This window comes from Gordionus sp. m RMFG-2023, chromosome 1 (assembly GCF_954871325.1).
Source record: "Gordionus sp. m RMFG-2023 chromosome 1, tfGorSpeb1-WG-v2, whole genome shotgun sequence".
In the NCBI taxonomy this organism is placed as follows: domain Eukaryota; kingdom Metazoa; phylum Nematomorpha; class Gordioida; order Chordodea; family Parachordodidae; genus Gordionus; species Gordionus sp. m RMFG-2023.
Window position 1 is genome coordinate 93,120,296 of NC_088775.1, and position 19,410 is coordinate 93,139,705.

Below are 19,410 nucleotides of genomic sequence, written 5' to 3' on the forward strand. Positions count from 1 at the left end.
TAATTGATTAAAAAAAATAACCAAAAAATCCCAAATTCATGTATCTGGGTACACGAACCTTAAAATTTAAATTTTAAACACTTCTAATGAATATAACAATTCTATTTATATATAAAACATTTCTTTTACCTCCATTTAATAGGATTTTTAACTTCCTGTCCCTTAAAAATTTGTGCAAGAGAAATGAGATCTACAATATATATAAAAGCCTTGTCACAAAAATACCATTACGCTGACAACTGTCACACTTTTCATGTCCCACTTTATAATATATATTCAAAAAATCGTTAATTTTGAAAAGTGCCTATGGCCCAATCGGGCAAAAACTCCGCTTACAAATCTAGATGTATTATTGGACTTGAGTTCGAATCCCGGCAAATGTTTTTTTTTCTTCTTAATCTGGAAAAATATTTTTTTTTTCTTAATCTGACAAAATTTATCAAATAGATACGATTCAAAGAGTACGAGATTAATTTAAATACTTTTTTAATTCTTGAATTTATGTATAATTTAAAATATAAACCATTATATGGGGAATCAGAATTTTCTCTTTTATTTGCCGAGGGATGAATCAGAACTTTTCCCATCTTATGAGGCGTTATTTAAAAATTTGTATTTATTTAGGGTTATTCTAAAAATTTTCCATTATTTTTATAAAATATGTTAATAAGGTATATATTTAGTAATTTTAATTTATGTGTACAATTAAAAAGTCTTTTAAAATAAATTTTTATTCATTTGTATTTTATAATCTAAAAATTTATTCTTGCAGATGAGAGTTTTCTGGATCCATTCCACATTGAATTTTATACAACTTTATATCTCTTAATTAGGTAATTTTTATGCATGAGTAAATATTTGCATCTCTCTTATCTTTTCTGAAATTGGCCTTTCTACATGCATTCCATAGTTTTGTTTATTTTCTCATAACTTCATAATTTAATTGTAGAATGCATATTTTTCATAACTTTTTTGATTAAATATATAACTTTTTTGCTTAACTTAAATATAATTTGACTATGATTAAAGTTAACCTCCTATTATTTCTTAACTTATAATATTTTTTCTATTGTAATTTAATAACAAAAAATTATATTTTATAACTAAGTAATAAATCATTTGGAAGGGTAATGGTTTGTTTAAAATTTATTAGAACATATTTTTAGCATGGTACTTTAATATGTATTCATGATTTTCATATAAATAACAGGCAGGAGCTAACCAGTAGAATGATTGGTAAATCAGATATTTCCCCTTCATTTGATCCTAATTTTGAAAAATTTTCCCAAAAATATAAATGAAAAAAAATATATACATATTAGACAGATTTAATTCTTATAAACCCCTACATCACACCTATTTTTCTGGATCTAAGGAAAAAATAAATTATTCTGGGTTTGGGAAATATTTTTCACAATTAATATGGACTTGGAAGTAGCTTGGGAAAAATTTTTTAAAATTAATATAGTCTTAGATTCCTGAAAATTTTTTAATTTTAAATATGTAAAAATTGGCCTAAAAATTTCTTTTGGAGACATGGCCAGGCCTGATCAAATACCAAGGCCCATGCAACTTTCATATTCTGATTGTATTTTTAAATGCATTGTGACTTTATTTATTTCAGTTCTCAACTATCAAAATTATTATGGTCTTTTTGAGAAAATTTTTCCAAGTGGGTGGACCTGGCTTGTGAATTTTTTTAATTAGGTATAGGTGTAATATTTAACACAGAATATTTATAGGGCCCTCAGGTAAAAGTTAATTTAAATATATTTTTATAAAAATAGTATTCATTCTCAGTCTTAATGGGTTGGCCTTTGTCTGAAGTAGAGGTGAGCTGGGTTAAAATGGTTTTTAGAGATTTACATATCTCCCGGGTTGGGAAAAAATATTGAAAATTGCTATGGGTTGACCAGGCTTGGGAAAAATTTTTTTATAAAATGATTGGCATAAATAATTAAATATATATATATAACTAAAAAAATCTATCAAATAAGTTGAAATTGATATAAAAATATCTGTTTGTGAGACAAGATTTGATGTTTTATTTAGACCAATACATCGAAAAATTAAATTATTATAAAAAAATTTAAGGGTATTTTTCTTTTCCTTAGACTTCTTAGACAGCTTGAAGATTGTTCCAGTAATAAGCCTTAAAAATTTATTTTTTTAAAAAAAATAATAATATTTAAAATTAAAAGGTAAAATCTACTTAAATATTATATCCTAATTTTGTAATTCGCTGAATAGACTAGAACTAGTGTTGTTAAAAGGTTATGAACCGATGTTTAAGAACGGCTAACTCAGTATTTTAGCCAGAAAATATTGACCAAGTCTCGAGATTTCGACAATATAATGTCTAAGAACCTTTGTTCTCCTTCTATGAACAAAATCTTCAGGATTGCGTAATATTTTTATGGATGAAATATTGAGTCAGCCGTTCTTAAAAATCGACTTCAAAACGAGCTCTGTCTAACAACCCTAGACTATGCTACGATTATTCATTTTCAGAGTTGTTAAAGTATCTAGATCCTGTATCTAGATATAAAAATGTGGTATCTGTATCTAGATAGATTTTTGATCAAAATATCTGTATCAAGATATTATTTTAGACGATGTATCTGTATCTAGATCCATTTAAAAAGTATCTTTTAACAACTCTGTTCATTTTTTAAAATAAAAATGGATTGGGTGGCGTCACATTCCTACCCCAACATAACGACGGTTAGCATTAAAGAATAAGCAGCTTAAAATTACGTTATTTTTGCTGAAGCCACTTGATGGGGCCGTCGCTCCACCCAAGACCATGGCAGACGAACTGTCATTCATGGGCGGGTTGGCTATATTACTCAGGGCCCTATTCTCTATCAAGGAAGCCATGTTTTGAGTGTGGTAGGACAGGGTTTTGGCCTTGTCGATTATCTTTTGGTACGGCGGAATAACTTGCGTATTCATTAGTACGTGACCCTTTATTTAAAAAATAATTGTATAAATATATACGTAACATGTATTATAATTATTTTTATTCTTTTTATATATATATAAATTTACCTCGGAGATATAAAAAAATAACAATATTGGTAATCGGGTGAAGGGGAAAAGAAGAGAAATAGTTTTTCAAACCTTACTGTATTCAATTTTAACATCGACCCTGGTGGTCGCGACGAGGTTGCCGATCCACTTTTCCGCTTCCGCGACATTCATATTCAATTTCTCCGCGACAACGCTTCATTTTTTAAAATTTCACTTTTTATATATCAATGCAAAATAACATAATAGATGGCATCTTAGCCTAATTAACCTATATTATAATTAGGGCCCATTCAAAAATCGATTAACGGTTATTCGTATTTGAGATACGCGAATTACGAGAACCGGGTTATATTGTTATAAAAAAAATTCGGTCTAGGCCGGGCAGACAAATAATTTCCATTTTTGTCGGGGTTTTCAGGACAAATAAAAAAAAAATGATTTCCGGATAGGGCTTGGGCAGGACAAATTATTTGATAACGAATAATAAACTATTCTCTATACGCTCAAAAGAATCGAGTAGGAATAATTCGTTATTCGATTCGTATTCAAAATGGTGGGCAATCTCGGTTAGCTAAAATTTACCGAATATTAAAACGGATACCGATCCCGTATTATAATTAAAACCGGCGAATTTATAAGCCAGGTCTAGGTTTATAAAAAAATTTTTGGTATAGACCAGACTTTTTTTTTACTTATAATTATCTAATTGGGAGTTTAAAAATAATATTTTTTTTTTGTCATTCAACATGGAAGCCTTCTCTCGATAAAAGTGAAATGTGATACAAACCTCAAACTAAGGCATTGGTGAATTTTGGTATATTTTTCGAAAGTCATTTGGCGTATAGCTTCCATGCATTCATCTTTGTGATTACAGAGAAAAAAATCCGATTCTAATAACTGTTTTTTTTTTAAAAAACACGATTTAAATCAAATATATTTTGTAATAAAAATCGTGATTTAAATCAATGATATTTTGTAATAAAAAAATCACGATTTAATAAACCAAGTTTGCTATAATTTTTTTTGTATTTATTTTATCTTCAAATAAAATTTAAAAAAATTTACATTACCCACCCACTACACTATATACCATTTAGTAATATTGAGTTACAAATTTGTCCCATTTTATTTTTATAAATTCTCGACCTGACCGGCCTTGATATTTTTTCAAATTCTACCCGTCCCGGCATTAATTTTTATGTAAATTCTCTACCCGATCCGGCTATAACGGTTCGGTTTGGTTACGGTTCAGAATGTAAAAAATTATAATGGATACGTTTTGGTTTACGGTTCTTGAAGAAAAAATTTACAAAGGTTCGGTTAGGGTTTAGGCTAATTATAAAGGTTCATTATTGTTCAATTACGCTTAGAAATTTTTGTTTTATTGAAGCAACGCCATCGTCTAATTTGTTTTTTATTATAAGCATCTATGAATTATAATATAAAAAAAAATATATAAGATTCGAAATAATTGATTTTTAAATATAATTATAAGTATAATATATTTTCTAATGTAAATGGATTAATATTTGTTTGTTGTCACGATAACACAAATTTTAGCCTCGAAAAGGTCCTTTCTACAGAAACCGGCGTTGCGGGAACCGCCAGTACTATAGGAGCAAGTTAATATAATTTTGGATATTCAAATTTTTTTGATTCCTAAAATATTAAAATCTGAACCGGTTTATAACCTTTCTTTATAAAGCTTCTTTTTACTCCTTCAAAAAATAATTATTTCGGTTCTGATATTTATAACGGTTTATAATGGTTTAACTGTTCACTCCAGGTCCCTAGTTATGCATGAGATTATTTTTTACAAATATACACATATGGTGATGAATAGAAAGAAGAAAAGGGAAAATTGAGAACATACACGCATTATTATTATTATATTATCATTTTCAATTTGGATATTACTTTTAATTTTTTCTTAATTTTTAGTTGAACTTTATCGTGATATAAATTGGAAATCAGATTTTAATCATTACACAATAAAGGGTAATCTTATATTAACATTTTCCATTATTCTATTTATATGTTATATATACTTTAATATGTTGTATACATATAAATGGTGCCGTGACCAAAATTTATGGGAAAAATAAATCTATAGTAAAGAAGAGTGTTGTTATAAAATAAGGAAAAGGAACCCTCAATTTTTTCCCAAAGTTAATATTTTTCTTTCTTTCTTTCTTTCTTAAGATGTAAATCCCACCCTTTCTCAGATTACAAAAAAAAAAAAATTTGAGTGTTTTTTTTGAGTAGGAATTATTTTTCCCTTGTTTCCCTACAAAATATTTTTAAATTATATTTTTACGATGGCACATTCCAACATCTTCTTCTTGGCCTTTTCGAAATCGCAATCGACGAATAAACTGACCATGAATTCGATTAAGGGATCGTTGTGAGCGTAATATTCCTAGTGGAATCAAATAAAAAATTATAATTATTTTTATTATTCGAATATTAATTAAAAAACTTTTATTTGTTTATAAAAAAAAAACAACTTGTTTGAATATTTTAATCAGATCTTTCAGGGCTTGCTTCTTCCTTTTACTGGTTATGACAGCGGCCGTCAAATAGCGTAGCAAATGGGGACACACCGTTTGAATTATGTTCAAATATCTTTAAATTAGATATAATATATATATGTAAAATAAAAATTAGAAAATTTAAAATCAATTTTCCTCGTGCGCGTTTTTCGTTCGTATTTTTATTTTATTTTTTCTGGGGGTTCGAAAACCAAAAGCGTTTAAATTTTTAAAATAAAATAAAAGCCGGATAGATTATTTATTATGCACAAACGGTATTTGGTAGAGGAACAAGTCGATCAGGTGTTCTTTTCCGTCCGGGTGATTGAAATAAATAAAGAGGCTCCAATGTAATAACCAAGTCCTTTCTTGCAAGCTTTCCACTTCGTTCTTATAAACCTGCGTTGTTACGTTTATGTATAGTGTAAATAAATGATGTAACTTGAATTAGAGGTCTGTCGACTTGACCCCCCCCCCCGGGTTTTAGCCCTCCCGCCTATCTAAGTTGGCGGACGGGTTAGCGGGTAAAATTTTTTAAATATTGGACGGGCGTGCTTGCGGGCTAAAAACCCGTCCGCCATTTGCAAACCTCTAACTCGAAAGGGCGAATTTCTAGTTCACCAGCCCATTCTCCAGCAGGGGAGGGCGTAGAGTTTTCTAAAGAATTTTAACCAATCGGGGCGCGTTAAAAAAATATTTTTTAATAAATAACGAGTGGGAGAGCGGTATTGGCTGAAAAAAATTCCAATTGAGGATTTCTAAGTCCGATATACCTTAAACTCAAGCCGAATCTTTAAAGGTGACATAAAGAACTGCTGAATTGTGTTTCAGTGTTTAAAGTAAGTCTTGTATTTTGATTATTGTTTCTTTTTTGGTAATTCCATGTATTTGAATTACAAATAGAATTTTTTTTATTTTTTTTGTAATTATATGTATTTAAATTACTTATAGAGTTTATTTTAAAAAAAATTTTGTAATTCCATGTATTTAAATTACAAAATGGAATTTATTATTTATTTTTTTTAATTCCATGCATTTAAATTACTTATAGAGTTTATTTTTTTGTGTAATTCCATGTATTTAAAATTACAAATAAGTATAAATGTTTCAATAAGTATGAAATTTAAGATTATCTAGAAAAATTTTGGATAAAATACATATTATATCCTCACTTTCCTTACTCCCAAAATTTTTCTCTCTTTACACCAGTTTATCCCTTATATCGTTGTTCGTTTTTTTTATACTTTATTATCTATAGTTTCCTTCAGCTGTTTGAACTCGTTGAGCGCATGCTCCCAAAACTGGTTCAAAATGTCCGAGGCCAGTTTACCCCAAAGCGCGGTTTTGAAATTGGGATGGTTCATGGTTATCTGATAAAATATATAGGGATGATAAAAATCATGAACAAATTACGTGTTAGAAGCGTATAAATCTGGGGGAAAAAATTTTCGAGCTAGACATCAGAACCGGAAGTTGGCCATTTTTTAAAGAATATAATTTAACGTTTATGCACGTGATCTCATTTTATAATAAAAAAAACAAAAAAATTAAGTGACGAGGCAGACTGAACCTAAAAATTCGGAGAAAAAAAGTTATCGATAACATGTGTTTTCGCGTGAAAATTTTGAATTAAAACTACTCGAAGCGATAAAAAACGGCAAACTCGGTATTTTTTCCAGAAAAAATGCTACGCTAGTCTGTAGATTTTGTTCATAGAAGGCACAAAGGTCTTAGACATATGGTCGCTCTAGAATTGGAGCGTTCCATCTGCGCAAATGTTATGCGAGTCTAAAGATTTTGTTCATAGAAGGCACAAAGGTCTTCTAGACAAATGGTCGCTCTAGAATTGGAGTGTTCCATCTGCGCAAATGTTTAAAATGAGAAAATCAACATTAAAGTTTAAAGTAAAAAAATTATAGGAAAAAAGTTATCGATCAATTTTGAACAAAAACTTTGGGCTAAAATTAATATTTTTTTTAATCTAGTTTTTATTTTTATATATATGTTGGGAATAAATAAGTTATCATCCACTTCTAACTCAGTGAATGTTTGAAAATGTCGAGTGGAGCACTCCAATTCTAGACCCGAGATATATTGGCAAAAATCTCGGGTCCTAAGCACCATTTTTTTTCTGGAGATCCTGAGTTATCCGCTTTTAAAAAAATCGGTTCAAAACAACACTACTTCCTATGTAATGTAGAGGTAGGGAGAATAATAATATTTTTCAAAAACTCACAAGTGAAAGATAGGCATCCAGTTTGTTGGCAGCGTATAAGTAATCCCCGCATTCAAAACGCAAGCGTGCGACTTTATAAAGATGTTCCAACATGGTGGGGTCAAAATTAAATTCTATTTTCAAATTTTGGTAAAGGACTGTGTACTCTCTCTCCCTACTGATCAGTGCCACTGCCTCCGGTAAAGATATGATTTGATTTATGGGTTCGGCAGCACTTACGGCTTCCGCCAGAATTTCCAACACTGTCCTACGCTTCTCTAACAGTTCTGCGCATTAAAAAAAACCAATAATATAATACATGTATATAATAAGGAGAAGCATACTTGGCATGCCTTAAACTCATATTCTTGCTGATCATTATGCACATTTTAGTTCTTGGGGAAGGGGGGGGGGGGTGAAAATTATCTAGTTATAGATTCCTACAAAATCAATATTATCAGCTGAGAGTCAAGTGGCAATCATTGATTAGATTATTCAACAATAATTTAGATATTGTTATTTATATATTATATTCTATTAAACTATATTTTTTAAAAAAATGATGAATATGAAATACTTATCAAATTAAACAATACTGATTTAAAGTCAATTTCCAAACATAAAGTAAAAAAATCGGAAGCTATTTAAATCATTGATTTTTTTTTATTATTTAGATTAGATTTTTTTTTAAAAAAAGTTGTATTTTATGAATAAATTTTATACCTTATATTTTTTTAATAAATATATACGAAAAGTTAAATTAAAATTCATGAAGCAAATTATAATAATTTCCAAAAATATTTAATTAATATCATTTTTGAAGTCAAATAAAATCGATAAAAATATTTATGCGACCATGTTTTATCAAAAAAAATGATATTCCATATCTTAACTTATTTTTAAACGGATTTTTTAAAAAGTGTGTGGATCCACTCTATTTGTTTAAAGAAGAATTTTAAAGAAATTTTAAAAAATAAATAAATAAGGCAAAAAAAGGTCAAATGGGTCAAGATTGAAATTAAATAATTCGATTGCTTAAAATTTAGTATTGTTTTTTCGTTGACTCAAATTTTCAATAATTGAAATTGATTTTATCGGTACAAGACATATATATATTTTTTAACGTTTCAAAACTTTTATAATCAAATATTTACACAATAATAAATTATATCTAATATGTCAAAAAAAACATTATATCATTTACAATTATGCCAATTAGGAATTTACTGTCATTCATACCCTTTTTTAAAAATTTTTGGAAATATGTAGCCTTGTCAACCTCACGCAATTTTTTAAAATAAATATAAAAGGTGTAGTAGTAGAGTGATATTAGTTTAAAAAAATTAAAATATTTTTTACCCTCTCATCAATACAATGTTTTTGGATTTTGCACAATAAATAAAATAACTGACTATCTTTGGAAAAAATCCAATTACATAATATTATTCTGGCAAAAATCTCCTGAGAATGTGGCTTACAACCCTATCTACACTATATTTTGCAATAAGGCTTTGTTAAGTAAATTTTTAATAAATGAAAATCAATAATAGTAAAAAAAATAGGTTAATTTTCCCACTTTAATCCCCTTAATATCTTCTGGAAATATAATTATTTGAAGGTTGAAATTTTGGTTCTGATCATGGTCAAAACAATATTAAAAAAAATTAGACCTAGGTTAGACATAAGAACCAAGCTTGAAGATTTTGCATAGTTGGTCAAACGTTTTTGAACATTTGTTAAAATTTTAAGGCTTCTGTAATAATACTTTGAAGAAAATCTTAATCAACAATATTATAGTCAGCCATAAACATTGCCCATATTTTAAATAAGATAATTAACTTTTTTTTGAAAAAAAACAGATATCTTAATATTTTGTAAAAGTTAGTTTACTTTTTTTTGATAGAAAGTACTAAATTTTTTATTATAGCATTGATTCAAAGTTAGATGATAAATAAAATAAAATATCATATTGATATTGCAATAATATGAGATCAATGACAAATTTCAGGTAGAATATATATCAAAATATTGTAGTCGCTTATTCAAAAATCTTAGTTAGGCAATAATATAATTATTTGGTATGTTAGTAATAGTTAAAATAAAAATAGTATATCAAGAATACCCTGTGGCACATCATTTGGATTGTTATATAATTCGATAGCATAATCAACCATAAAAGTTGATTGCAACAGCCTTAGCTTGACATCATTTAATACCTTTTGGTCATAATTCTTAAAAAATATTAAAATAATAGTTTGCAATATATTTGATTGAATACAATTAATGGTAATTATTAAATTTTCTAAAAAATTATATTTTTATTCACAAGTACTGGATTATTAGTCATATTCTCAAGTAGAGGAAACAGTAAATGTTTATCAAGATATGGAGTAATTTTAGAGAACAAACTATATTCAGCCATTCTTATATGATTAAATGAAATAATTATTTTATAACTTAATGTAAGTAGACAATGTACTAAATATCGACCAGATTATATCTTTTATTATATCAAGAATTAGTGTCAAATTTTCAATAAAAGGCATTTGTTTTCTTTGTAATTTCTATTAAAAAATTAAATAAAATTAATATATTATGCCCCGTGGACCACACCTAATTAGATATCCCTCTTTTTTTTCTTTTTTTTTTAAATAATTTTTTTTAATTTTTTTCTTTCTTAATTTCCCTTCTTTTAATTATATGTTTTTATATTGAATTTTTTTGTTTTTAATATAAAAAAAAAATCTTTATGTTAGGTTAAAAATTTATTACTATTTTTTTACTAGACTATTTTAGTATATGATGCTCGTACCGTATGTCATATGCCTAAAAATGCTATCTTTCTTTCTTGCTCAAGGACTTATTACAAACTGATATAATTTTACGAAAATTTTAATAAAGAGCCGAAATATGCATTCGCTAATTTAATGCAGTCAAGCATATTTTGATTTCTACAAAATTGATGATTCTTAATTATATCTGCTATAGTTGCTTAAAAAAGTAAATAATTTAATATAATAAAGTTAAAAAATAATTTAAATAAAAAATTTGAATAAATTATAATAATTATAAAAATATAATATAAAATTAATTTCAAATAAATTATAATATTAATTCAAGAGAAACAGTGGATAGTGTTATCCTGGGGAATTTTTTTGATTAACCATATATATATATATATGCATAAAATAAAACAATTTAGACCCCATTTTACGTAGAAAGTTTTTATAATGAGACTCTAATCTCTTGAGGGTAAAAATGCTTTTTTTAATATTATTTTGGTTATTTGTGTAAGGAGTAAATTGAACTCAATTTACTATTATTTTAATCAGCTGCAGAAGTACAATTTGCACCACATCGGGATTTTTTTTCAAAATTTTTTTTTGCCACTCTCGGATTTTAGAAAAGATCAGCTGGCCTTATTTTTTTTAAAATATATTTTATTTATCTTTAATTCGAGAATTTTCTTAAAATAGCCCCATGCCGATTCGGGCATTTAAAAAAAAATTTTTTAGGACCGACCTGGGTATATAAAAAACATATTAAAATTAGGCCCTGTCAGGGTTTAGGGTCGGTTCTGCATATCTCTGATTTTAATATTATTTCTTTGGGCCTTTTATATAATGCCTAACTTAAATGATTTCGTTTTTTTTAGGCAGTGTCCTAAATGAAAAATTTATAAATATATATATTTATTATTTTGAAGAAATGTATATTTATCCTTAAATTTTATCTTAACATTATCTTAATTATATTATTCTCTTTAAATTCTCATTTTATTTTACTTTTATTCGAATATATAAACATAAATATTTCACTTAAGAATAAATATTATTTTTACAACTTGCAATTATGTTATTGTTCACATTGAAATAAACCAATAGTCATGGTTAGTGTTATAAAACGGCTCGTTTTGAGTCGATTTTTAAAAACGGCTAACTCAATATTTCATCTAGAATAATATTCACAAGACCTGAAGAATTTGTTTGTAGAACAAAGGTTTAGACATCTATTAGCAGAATCTCAGGGCTTAGGCTATATTTTTCTGGCTAAAATATTGAGTTAGCCGTTTTTAAATATCGGAAAACGAGCCGTGTAACAACACTAGTCATAGTAGCATCTAATTCTTTCAATTTTAACGGATAGACAAAATAATAATTAATACTCATTATTTATTTTTTAAGTAGCCCTAGATTTATATCGGTTGATAAGAAAAATAAATTTCTTTAGAAATATTTTAAAGAATTAAAATTACTTTTTATTATTTAAATGAATAACATTTTTATTTCTTAAATATGGCCCTCATATGTTTTCAAATTCTTCGATAAATAATTTCAAGGACAAGTAAAATATATACTAAATTGGTCTGAAAAAAAATCATAAACCAATCGAATAAACAATAATTTATTTTCTAGATATAATTTTACATTTTTTAAAAAAAAAAAATTATAAATAATATTTTTGCCAGACTGAAGAAAGAAGAAGTCCTCAGAACACTAAAATAAAGAATGTATTAAAATGTTCATTTTATTACTTTTTCAATCTACTATTTATAAATTTTTTACAAACTAAAATTAGTATATAATATTAAAAGGTTAAGTTATAAAACGAAAAGTAATACTAAAATAAATAATTTAAATAAGTTAAATGAATGCGCGTTACATAATAAACATATACTATTTAATAACCAAATTATACAATATAAATTTATTAATTTCTATAATATAACATTCTCCCTCTTCTAAAAAAACCTTCCCATAAGTTCATCTAAGCAGTCCTAGAGAGCAAGTTGTCGCATAAGTCATCTTAATCGTTGGCTTGTCCCTATCGTTGGTTTGTCCTAGTCGTTGGTTTGTTTAAATCGTAAGCTTGATATCCTTAACGAAAGTTGTCCTCATGAATTGTGAATTTGTCATATAGCTTGCCCAGTTGTTATTATTATCAATTTTCAAAATTGTTATTATCATACGTCAGTCACGAATAATTAGAAATAATAATTCATTCAGTTGGATATAAAAAAGTGAAGAATGATAAATCAATAAGATTGTTATATAATATTTTCAGCGTTTTAATTTTTCGCGTTTTAGTGTCCAATTTATTTTTTCGCGTTTTAGTGTCATTTATTTTTTCGCGTTTTAATGTTTAAATATTTATATTTATATTTATATATTAATATTTTCAATCCTGAGGTTAAAATATGCGAATAAATATTATGCACATTTCCCTCTCTTTAATAAAAAATTTAAATTTCACACCCTAGTTTTAATTCAAAAAGTTATTTTTTAAAATAATAATTCTTCATAAGATAATTTTTAGAAAATGATCTCCTCATCACATCTTTTAAATATTTTTCTAAAATGAAGATGTTTAGTTTTTACATAACCTTTAGTCTTCAAAGCTTTAAATTTCAAAAACTTTTTATCACATTAAGTATTACTTATAAGAGTTATATTAATTTTATAATTTTTTAAATCAATTTATATGATTTTTATCTTTTTAATCTTTTAATACATATGTTTCTATTACATTTTGATATAGACTTAGTGTTATCTTCTTGTTTAGGATTTTTAATGGTTTAACTTTGTCATATTTTTAATTATATTTAAAAATAAGATAACTCAATTAATTTACACAATTGGTCATAATTCAAGAATATGAAAAATATCAATAGGCATTTCACTAAGAAAATCAACTGTTAATTCATTATTAAGTAAATATTTTTTTAAGGCCTTTTATGTATTCAAATATGTCCATTATGATTGATTTACTTAAGTTATTTTAATAAGTTAATTTATACCATGCCTTTATCTCGGCATAAAATTTAATTTATAATAACTTTCCTTCTTACGTGGATTTTAGAATTATTTGTAAATCATCATTGGTTTCACTATATAGAATTCATAGCCTATCGTTCAACTTCCATATCAGTTCTTTCTAGGTTGTCACATTAGGTTAGGTGCTGGTTATCATATTCCAGTCCAACACCCAGAGCCGGGGCACCATGAATAAAGAAGCTTTTGGAGTGAAAGAACGTGCTAGAGAATTTTCTTGGTTCTTGGTCATCTCATTAGGTTAGGTAGTCATCTCATTCAAGTCCACCAACCAGAGTCGGTGCAGCGTGATTATTTAACTCCCCTTATCACATACTGTTGTATTTGAACCGATGGGTCCCCCAGTCTAAAGGGGAATAATACAGTCCGTGATCGGGGGTCCGGGATGGTCAATGACTGGATCCAGGGGGCCGGGTTTTATCGATTTAGTCATGGAATCACTTGGACAACGTAAGTTTTAAAGTTTATTCGAATCAGAGAAATTACAATTAAAAAAAAGAAATTCTATTACAAAAAAAAAATATTAAAATGATTAATGGTGTTTTGTTTTCCACCTTTATAATTTTTAAAACAAAGGGGGAAAAGAAAAAGTTGTTATTTAATCGCGATATAATCATTCATGAAACTGGTAAGAACCAGTTTCAAATGCAATATAAAAATAAGGTATAATATATTAATTTCATAACAAAATAAAAGAAGATGGGAAAACAAAAGAAACAAGGAGAAACAAAAATAAAAGAAATAAGGAGGGGGGGGATAGAACATAACACTCCTCCCCTCTTAAATACGGCTACCCGGCCGTCGGCGCCAATTTCATTTTTAATTCCTACCAAAAATAAACCAAAACGGCATTCGCCGCACCGCTGGTTTAGAGCGGATTTTAAAACAAAGGTAAACCCTACCTTAAGTCAATAAAATAACTAAAACGGCATTCGCCGCACCGCTGGTTTAGAGCGGATTTAAAAACAAAGGTAAACCCTACCTTAAGTCAATAAAATAACTAAAACGGCATTCGCCGCACCACTGGTTCAGAGCGGATTAAAAAACGACTAATAATAAAAAAAAAGGGATTTGTAATAGGTGGAAGACCACAAAAAAATAAATAATCAATATATATAAAATCAAAAAAAAAAGAAAGGTGTTTTTGTGGGAATACGGTATTTTCCTCCCCTCTTAAATATGGCTATCCCGGGGTGGTAGGTTGTTGAATTTGTTTGTACGCTCTTCTTCTTGATTTTCGGGTTCCCGTCGAAGTCGGATATCTCGGCGATGGTATCGTCGGGCTTTTTGAGCTGTTTCCACGTAATAAACGACAGATCCTAGAACCTCTATTATAGTTCCTTTTCCCCATCGTGGGTTAGGAATGCTTGGGGGTGTTCGCACCCATACTAGATCCCCATTCCTTAGATCGGGCTGAACCGGGTAGTTTGTGGTGTGAAATGCTGATTTTTCATGGAGGAGGTCTAATGGTCATCTGATCTTGCGTCCTAGATATAGCATGGCTGGGGTTTGCTTCGTGGTTGGATGTGGAGTGTTTCTATAGGCTATTAGGAAGTTGGTAAGCTGGGTTTAAATTTCTGTGCGGGGAAATCCTCTTATAGCATTTTTAAAGGTTCGTACGAATCGTTCCGCTATTCCATTACTTTGGGGGGAGTACGGGGGGGGGTGTAGACATGGGTTATTCCATGGCGTTCACAATATTGGTTGAATTCGTGGCTGACAAACTGGGGTCCGTTGTCGGTTATGAGGTTTCGCGGATAGCCTAGGTGATTAAAAATGCATTCTAACGCTATTAGGAGTCCCTTGGATGTAGTGTTATTCAAGCGGGCTATTTCTGGCCATTTGGAATAGGCATCTACTAGAATTAGCCAATGTATTTGATGTATGGGTCCAGCGAGGTCGATGTGTACCATTTCTCCCACTGTGCGGGAGACGGGTGGGGGAAGTTTTCTTTGAATAGTTGACAACGGTTGCATATTTCACTGATTTTTGTGATATCCTTATTTAATTGGGGCCACCAGACATAAATCTTTGCGGTTTCCTTCATTCGAACAATTCCCGGGTGTCCACTATGAATCTCTTGTAAGATAGCGGGTCGTAAGGTTTTGGGAATGATTAACCGGGTTCCCAGGACAATTATCTCCCCGTCTATTGACAATTCATCTTTTATGTTCCAATATTCTTGTAATTCGGTGGTTGTTATCTGGGGGGGGGGGTAGCCATTTCGTATATTTTCTTTGATCTGTGATAATTCTGGGTCTTGCATTGTTATGGATTCTATTTTATCTCTAGTGAAGGGTAGGTCTTTAATACGGGTCTGTAGAATTTGGTTTACCTCGGTTTCATCTTGATGGTCGATGTTAGGGAGCGGTAGTCGGGAAAGAGCGTCGGCATTCGTATTTGTGGGCCCTGTTTTGTATTGGATGTTGAAATTGAAGCCCGATAATGTTACTCCCCATCGTTGTAATCTTGCGGAAGTCATGGTTGGGATCCCAATTTTTTTTCCATATATGGCTAGTAGGGGCTTATGGTCTGTGTTTATGATAAATGGTCTTCCTAGCAGGAATTGTCGGAATCTCTTAACGGCAAAAACAATGGCCAAGGCTTCCTTTTCTACGGTGGAATAGTTAATTTCGGCCTTCGATAACGTTCGGGAAGCATAGGCTATAGGTTTCTCGATATTGTTATCCCATAGATGTGATAGAACGGCTCCTAAATCATAAGCGGAAGCATCACAAGATAGAGTGAGGGTGGTTTTGAGGTTGTAGTTGCAAAGGATTTGGGGGAAAATCAATAGGGTCTTGATGGAATTGAAACTGTCAGATGTGGTTTGGCTCCAGTTGACTTTACCCCTTGGTGTAATAGATCGTATAACGGTTTAGCTATGGTAGACATGTTTGGTACAATTGCATAATAGGTAACGAGACCAATGAAGGATCGCACTTCGTGAACGTTTTTTGGAACGGGACAATTTTTGATAGATTCTGTTGTTCTAGGACTAGGAGTTAACCCGTCTGCATTAATGATGTGGCCCAAATACTCCACTGAGGGTTGCGCTAATTTGCATTTTTTTAGATTTATTCTTAAATTAAAATCATCCAATCGTGTGAAGAGCTGATGCAAATTGAACCAGTGTTCCGCCGGAGTTTTCCCTGATACTAGAATATCGTCTAAATAAGTGACGGTCTTTTTTAGACCGGCTGTTACAATGTCCATCGTTCCTTGAAAAATCATTGGGGCGGAGGAAATACCAAAAGGAAGTCTATTAAAATTGAATAGGCCTAGATGGGTGCTAATTGTTAACAGTTCGCTTGTAGTTTTTGTGACTGGTATTTGGGTGTATGCTTCTTTTAGATCTATGACCGAAAAAATAGTACCTTCTTGTAGTGTTCCAAAAATATCTTCGATTCGGGGGATAGGATAACATTCGGGCCTGATCCATGGGTTCAGAGTAACTTTGTAATCAATGCAAAGGCGTATGGAATTGTCCGACTTTTGAATGGGCACAACTGGAGATCCCCATTTACTGTATCGGCATTTACTAATAATCGCTTGGTTTTCCCAGTCCTTAAGTATTTGTTCAATTTGTGACTTTAGTGCATAGGGTACCGAACGGGGTTTAACGAACTGGGGTTGTGCGTTGGGAAGGAGATTAAGGTCTATTTTGCTTGGGAAACTTCCTAAGGTATCCGAAAGTGGGAAATTTTTTTTAAGCTGTTTAATTTCTTGATCCTTGTAGGTGATGTCTTGTAGGATCTCGGGTATCTTGTTTAGAACATCTCTACCCACTATGGAGGTGGGGGAGTTATTAGTTACTAGGATATTTGTTGAATGTGTGCTGTCTTGGAGCTTATTATTGCCGGGAAGTGCCCTATGGGTTGAATGTCATGTCCTGAAAATGATTTTAGAACTACCTTGGTGTCGTCCATTGGGATACGGTTGAAAAGTACATTATACGTTTGATTATTAATGATTGTTACATCTGAGCCTGTATCTATAACCATTTCTAATGGTATACCATTTATTTTTACCGTTACCCGGAATGAATAGTTTTTGTCGATATCCGCTTCATTTGTCATCATGTTTATGTGTTTGTACTCCTTGTTTTCAATCTTTTTAGTCTCGAGTAGTACTCTGTTAGTCGCTGGGTAGGCGATTGCCGGGAAATTGGGTTGAGTCGTAGGTATATTTCGAGGAGTATACTGAGAGGAGTAATAATTGTTGAAAGTTTGTTTTATTGGGCAATTGTATCTATAATGCCCCACGTTTCCGCAATTGTAACAGGTTGGGTTTTCATTCCGTGGGAAATTTCAATGTGGGGGTTGATGATAATTCTCCAATGTTTGCGGGGTGTTTTGTACATGCGTATACTTTGTGGGTATGTTTATTTGGTTGCTGTAGGCGTGGTTCGTCGCATTATTTTGGTTAAGCGCTTCGGCCATTTCCCAGGTTTGCGCAATTTTTAACTTTCCTTTAAACGTCATACTATCGGACGTTATTACGTGACCTCTTATTCCGGAGGATTGTATCCCCGCTCCGAATTGGGAGGACAGGAAAAGGTCCCAGCTGGGGCCTAGATCGCATTGTGAGGCCAAAGCTATCAAAGCTTCCGCATATTCAGTAATCGTTCAAAAGAAACAAGGAGAAACAAAAATAAAAGAAATAAGGGGGGGGGGGTAGAACATAACACATACCTCTGAGTTAAGTAATAACTATGATAGATTAACTCCCCCTTTGATAAATAGTGTTAAGGAGGGAGTTGATTAGTAACAAAGATATTAATTACAATGTAAATTGATAGGGAGAGTTATATGATCATGCAGTTTTTTTTTAATATTACTGAAATTCTTGTAAATTTAATTTTTGATATATTAAATTTGATTTTTGAATTTAAATTTTGAATCGAATTTTAATTTTATTTATCTAATTTGTGAAATTAGACATCCTATTCAAAAAGTAACTTGTTCACGTAAAAAGTAAAATATTTTATTATTTTAATATAAAAATATTAAATAGTGAATCTCGATGTTATCAATGATATTTATAATTAAGTTAAATGCAAAACCTACCCAAACTCCTATGTCGGCGATCATGGCTTAAAAAGAAACCTTAGAGTCATATGCCAAGTTTTTCTTAGAGAATGACAAATTATACCATCGTCTACATCATGCTGAAGTTATCTCGCTCTTTAGCCAACAACAAAAACTTTTAGTCTCATTCCATGGAGTATGTGAGACAAATCTCACAGAAATGACATTATCAGGTCACTTTGGAATCAACAAGACATGATAAACTAGTTGAAAGGTATATTTACACTATTTATAACATAATTATATAAACTGGTTTAAGTATTGTTTCTAAATTTTTATGAATATTACTGATAAATTCCACAATTTATAAGCTAGAATACAGTACTCAATATAAAATTCTCTTTCAATTAATAGAATATTGTTTTAAAATATAGAATAAATTTAGCCTGATATCACCCAAAAAGCTTGCAACACTTCTAAAATGTACTTTAACATAATCAGGTAGTTAATATTGCTCAGTTTTAACCTGATATGACCCAAAAAGCTTGCACCACTTTTAGAAAGAATTTATAACTTTAAAAATTTATACATCAAGCAGTACCAATATACTCAGCTCTTTCAATTGATAGGGAAAGCTGAATTAAGCAGCAACGAGATTATAAAACTCGTAATGCTGCTAAGAGTGCACTTTATCACATAAATGATAAAGTGCTTGTGTGGAATAAGGGTCGGGCTGACAGGAAAGGAGGGAAAATGTTGCAGCCTTGGGT

General features: G+C 30.1%; 1 protein-coding gene across 1 annotated transcript; it reads right to left on the reverse strand.

The window, feature by feature from the left end:
- Positions 1-2,021: 2,021 nt before the first annotated feature.
- Positions 2,022-10,240, reverse strand: LOC135931204 (eukaryotic translation initiation factor 3 subunit E-like). The gene is made up of 11 exons (XM_065468150.1): positions 10,112-10,240; positions 9,902-10,010; positions 7,801-8,066; positions 6,809-6,934; positions 5,839-5,963; positions 5,541-5,658; positions 5,351-5,452; positions 3,821-3,930; positions 3,124-3,226; positions 2,758-2,967; positions 2,022-2,152 (listed from the first exon to the last, which is right to left on the reverse strand). The coding sequence occupies exons 1-11, from the start codon at positions 10,199-10,201 to the stop codon at positions 2,120-2,122; spliced, it is 1,392 nt and encodes a 463-aa protein (XP_065324222.1). The 5' UTR covers positions 10,202-10,240; the 3' UTR covers positions 2,022-2,119.
- Positions 10,241-19,410: the final 9,170 nt, after the last annotated feature.

What these genes read in the sequence shown, in the direction of transcription:
- LOC135931204 (XM_065468150.1), bottom strand. Translation starts at nt 10,201, where the DNA reads ATGGCTGAATATAGTTTGTTCTCTAAAATTACTCCATATCTTGATAAA. An exon ending in AGGAAACTATAGATAATAAA is followed by an intron (nt 5,964 to 6,808) that starts GTATAAAAAAAA and finishes GTAACAACGCAG; the next exon opens with GTTTATAAGAACGAAGTGGA. An exon ending in AGATGTTGGAATGTGCCATC is followed by an intron (nt 3,931 to 5,350) that starts GTAAAAATATAA and finishes AAAAAAAAACAG; the next exon opens with TTATTAGAATCGGATTTTTT.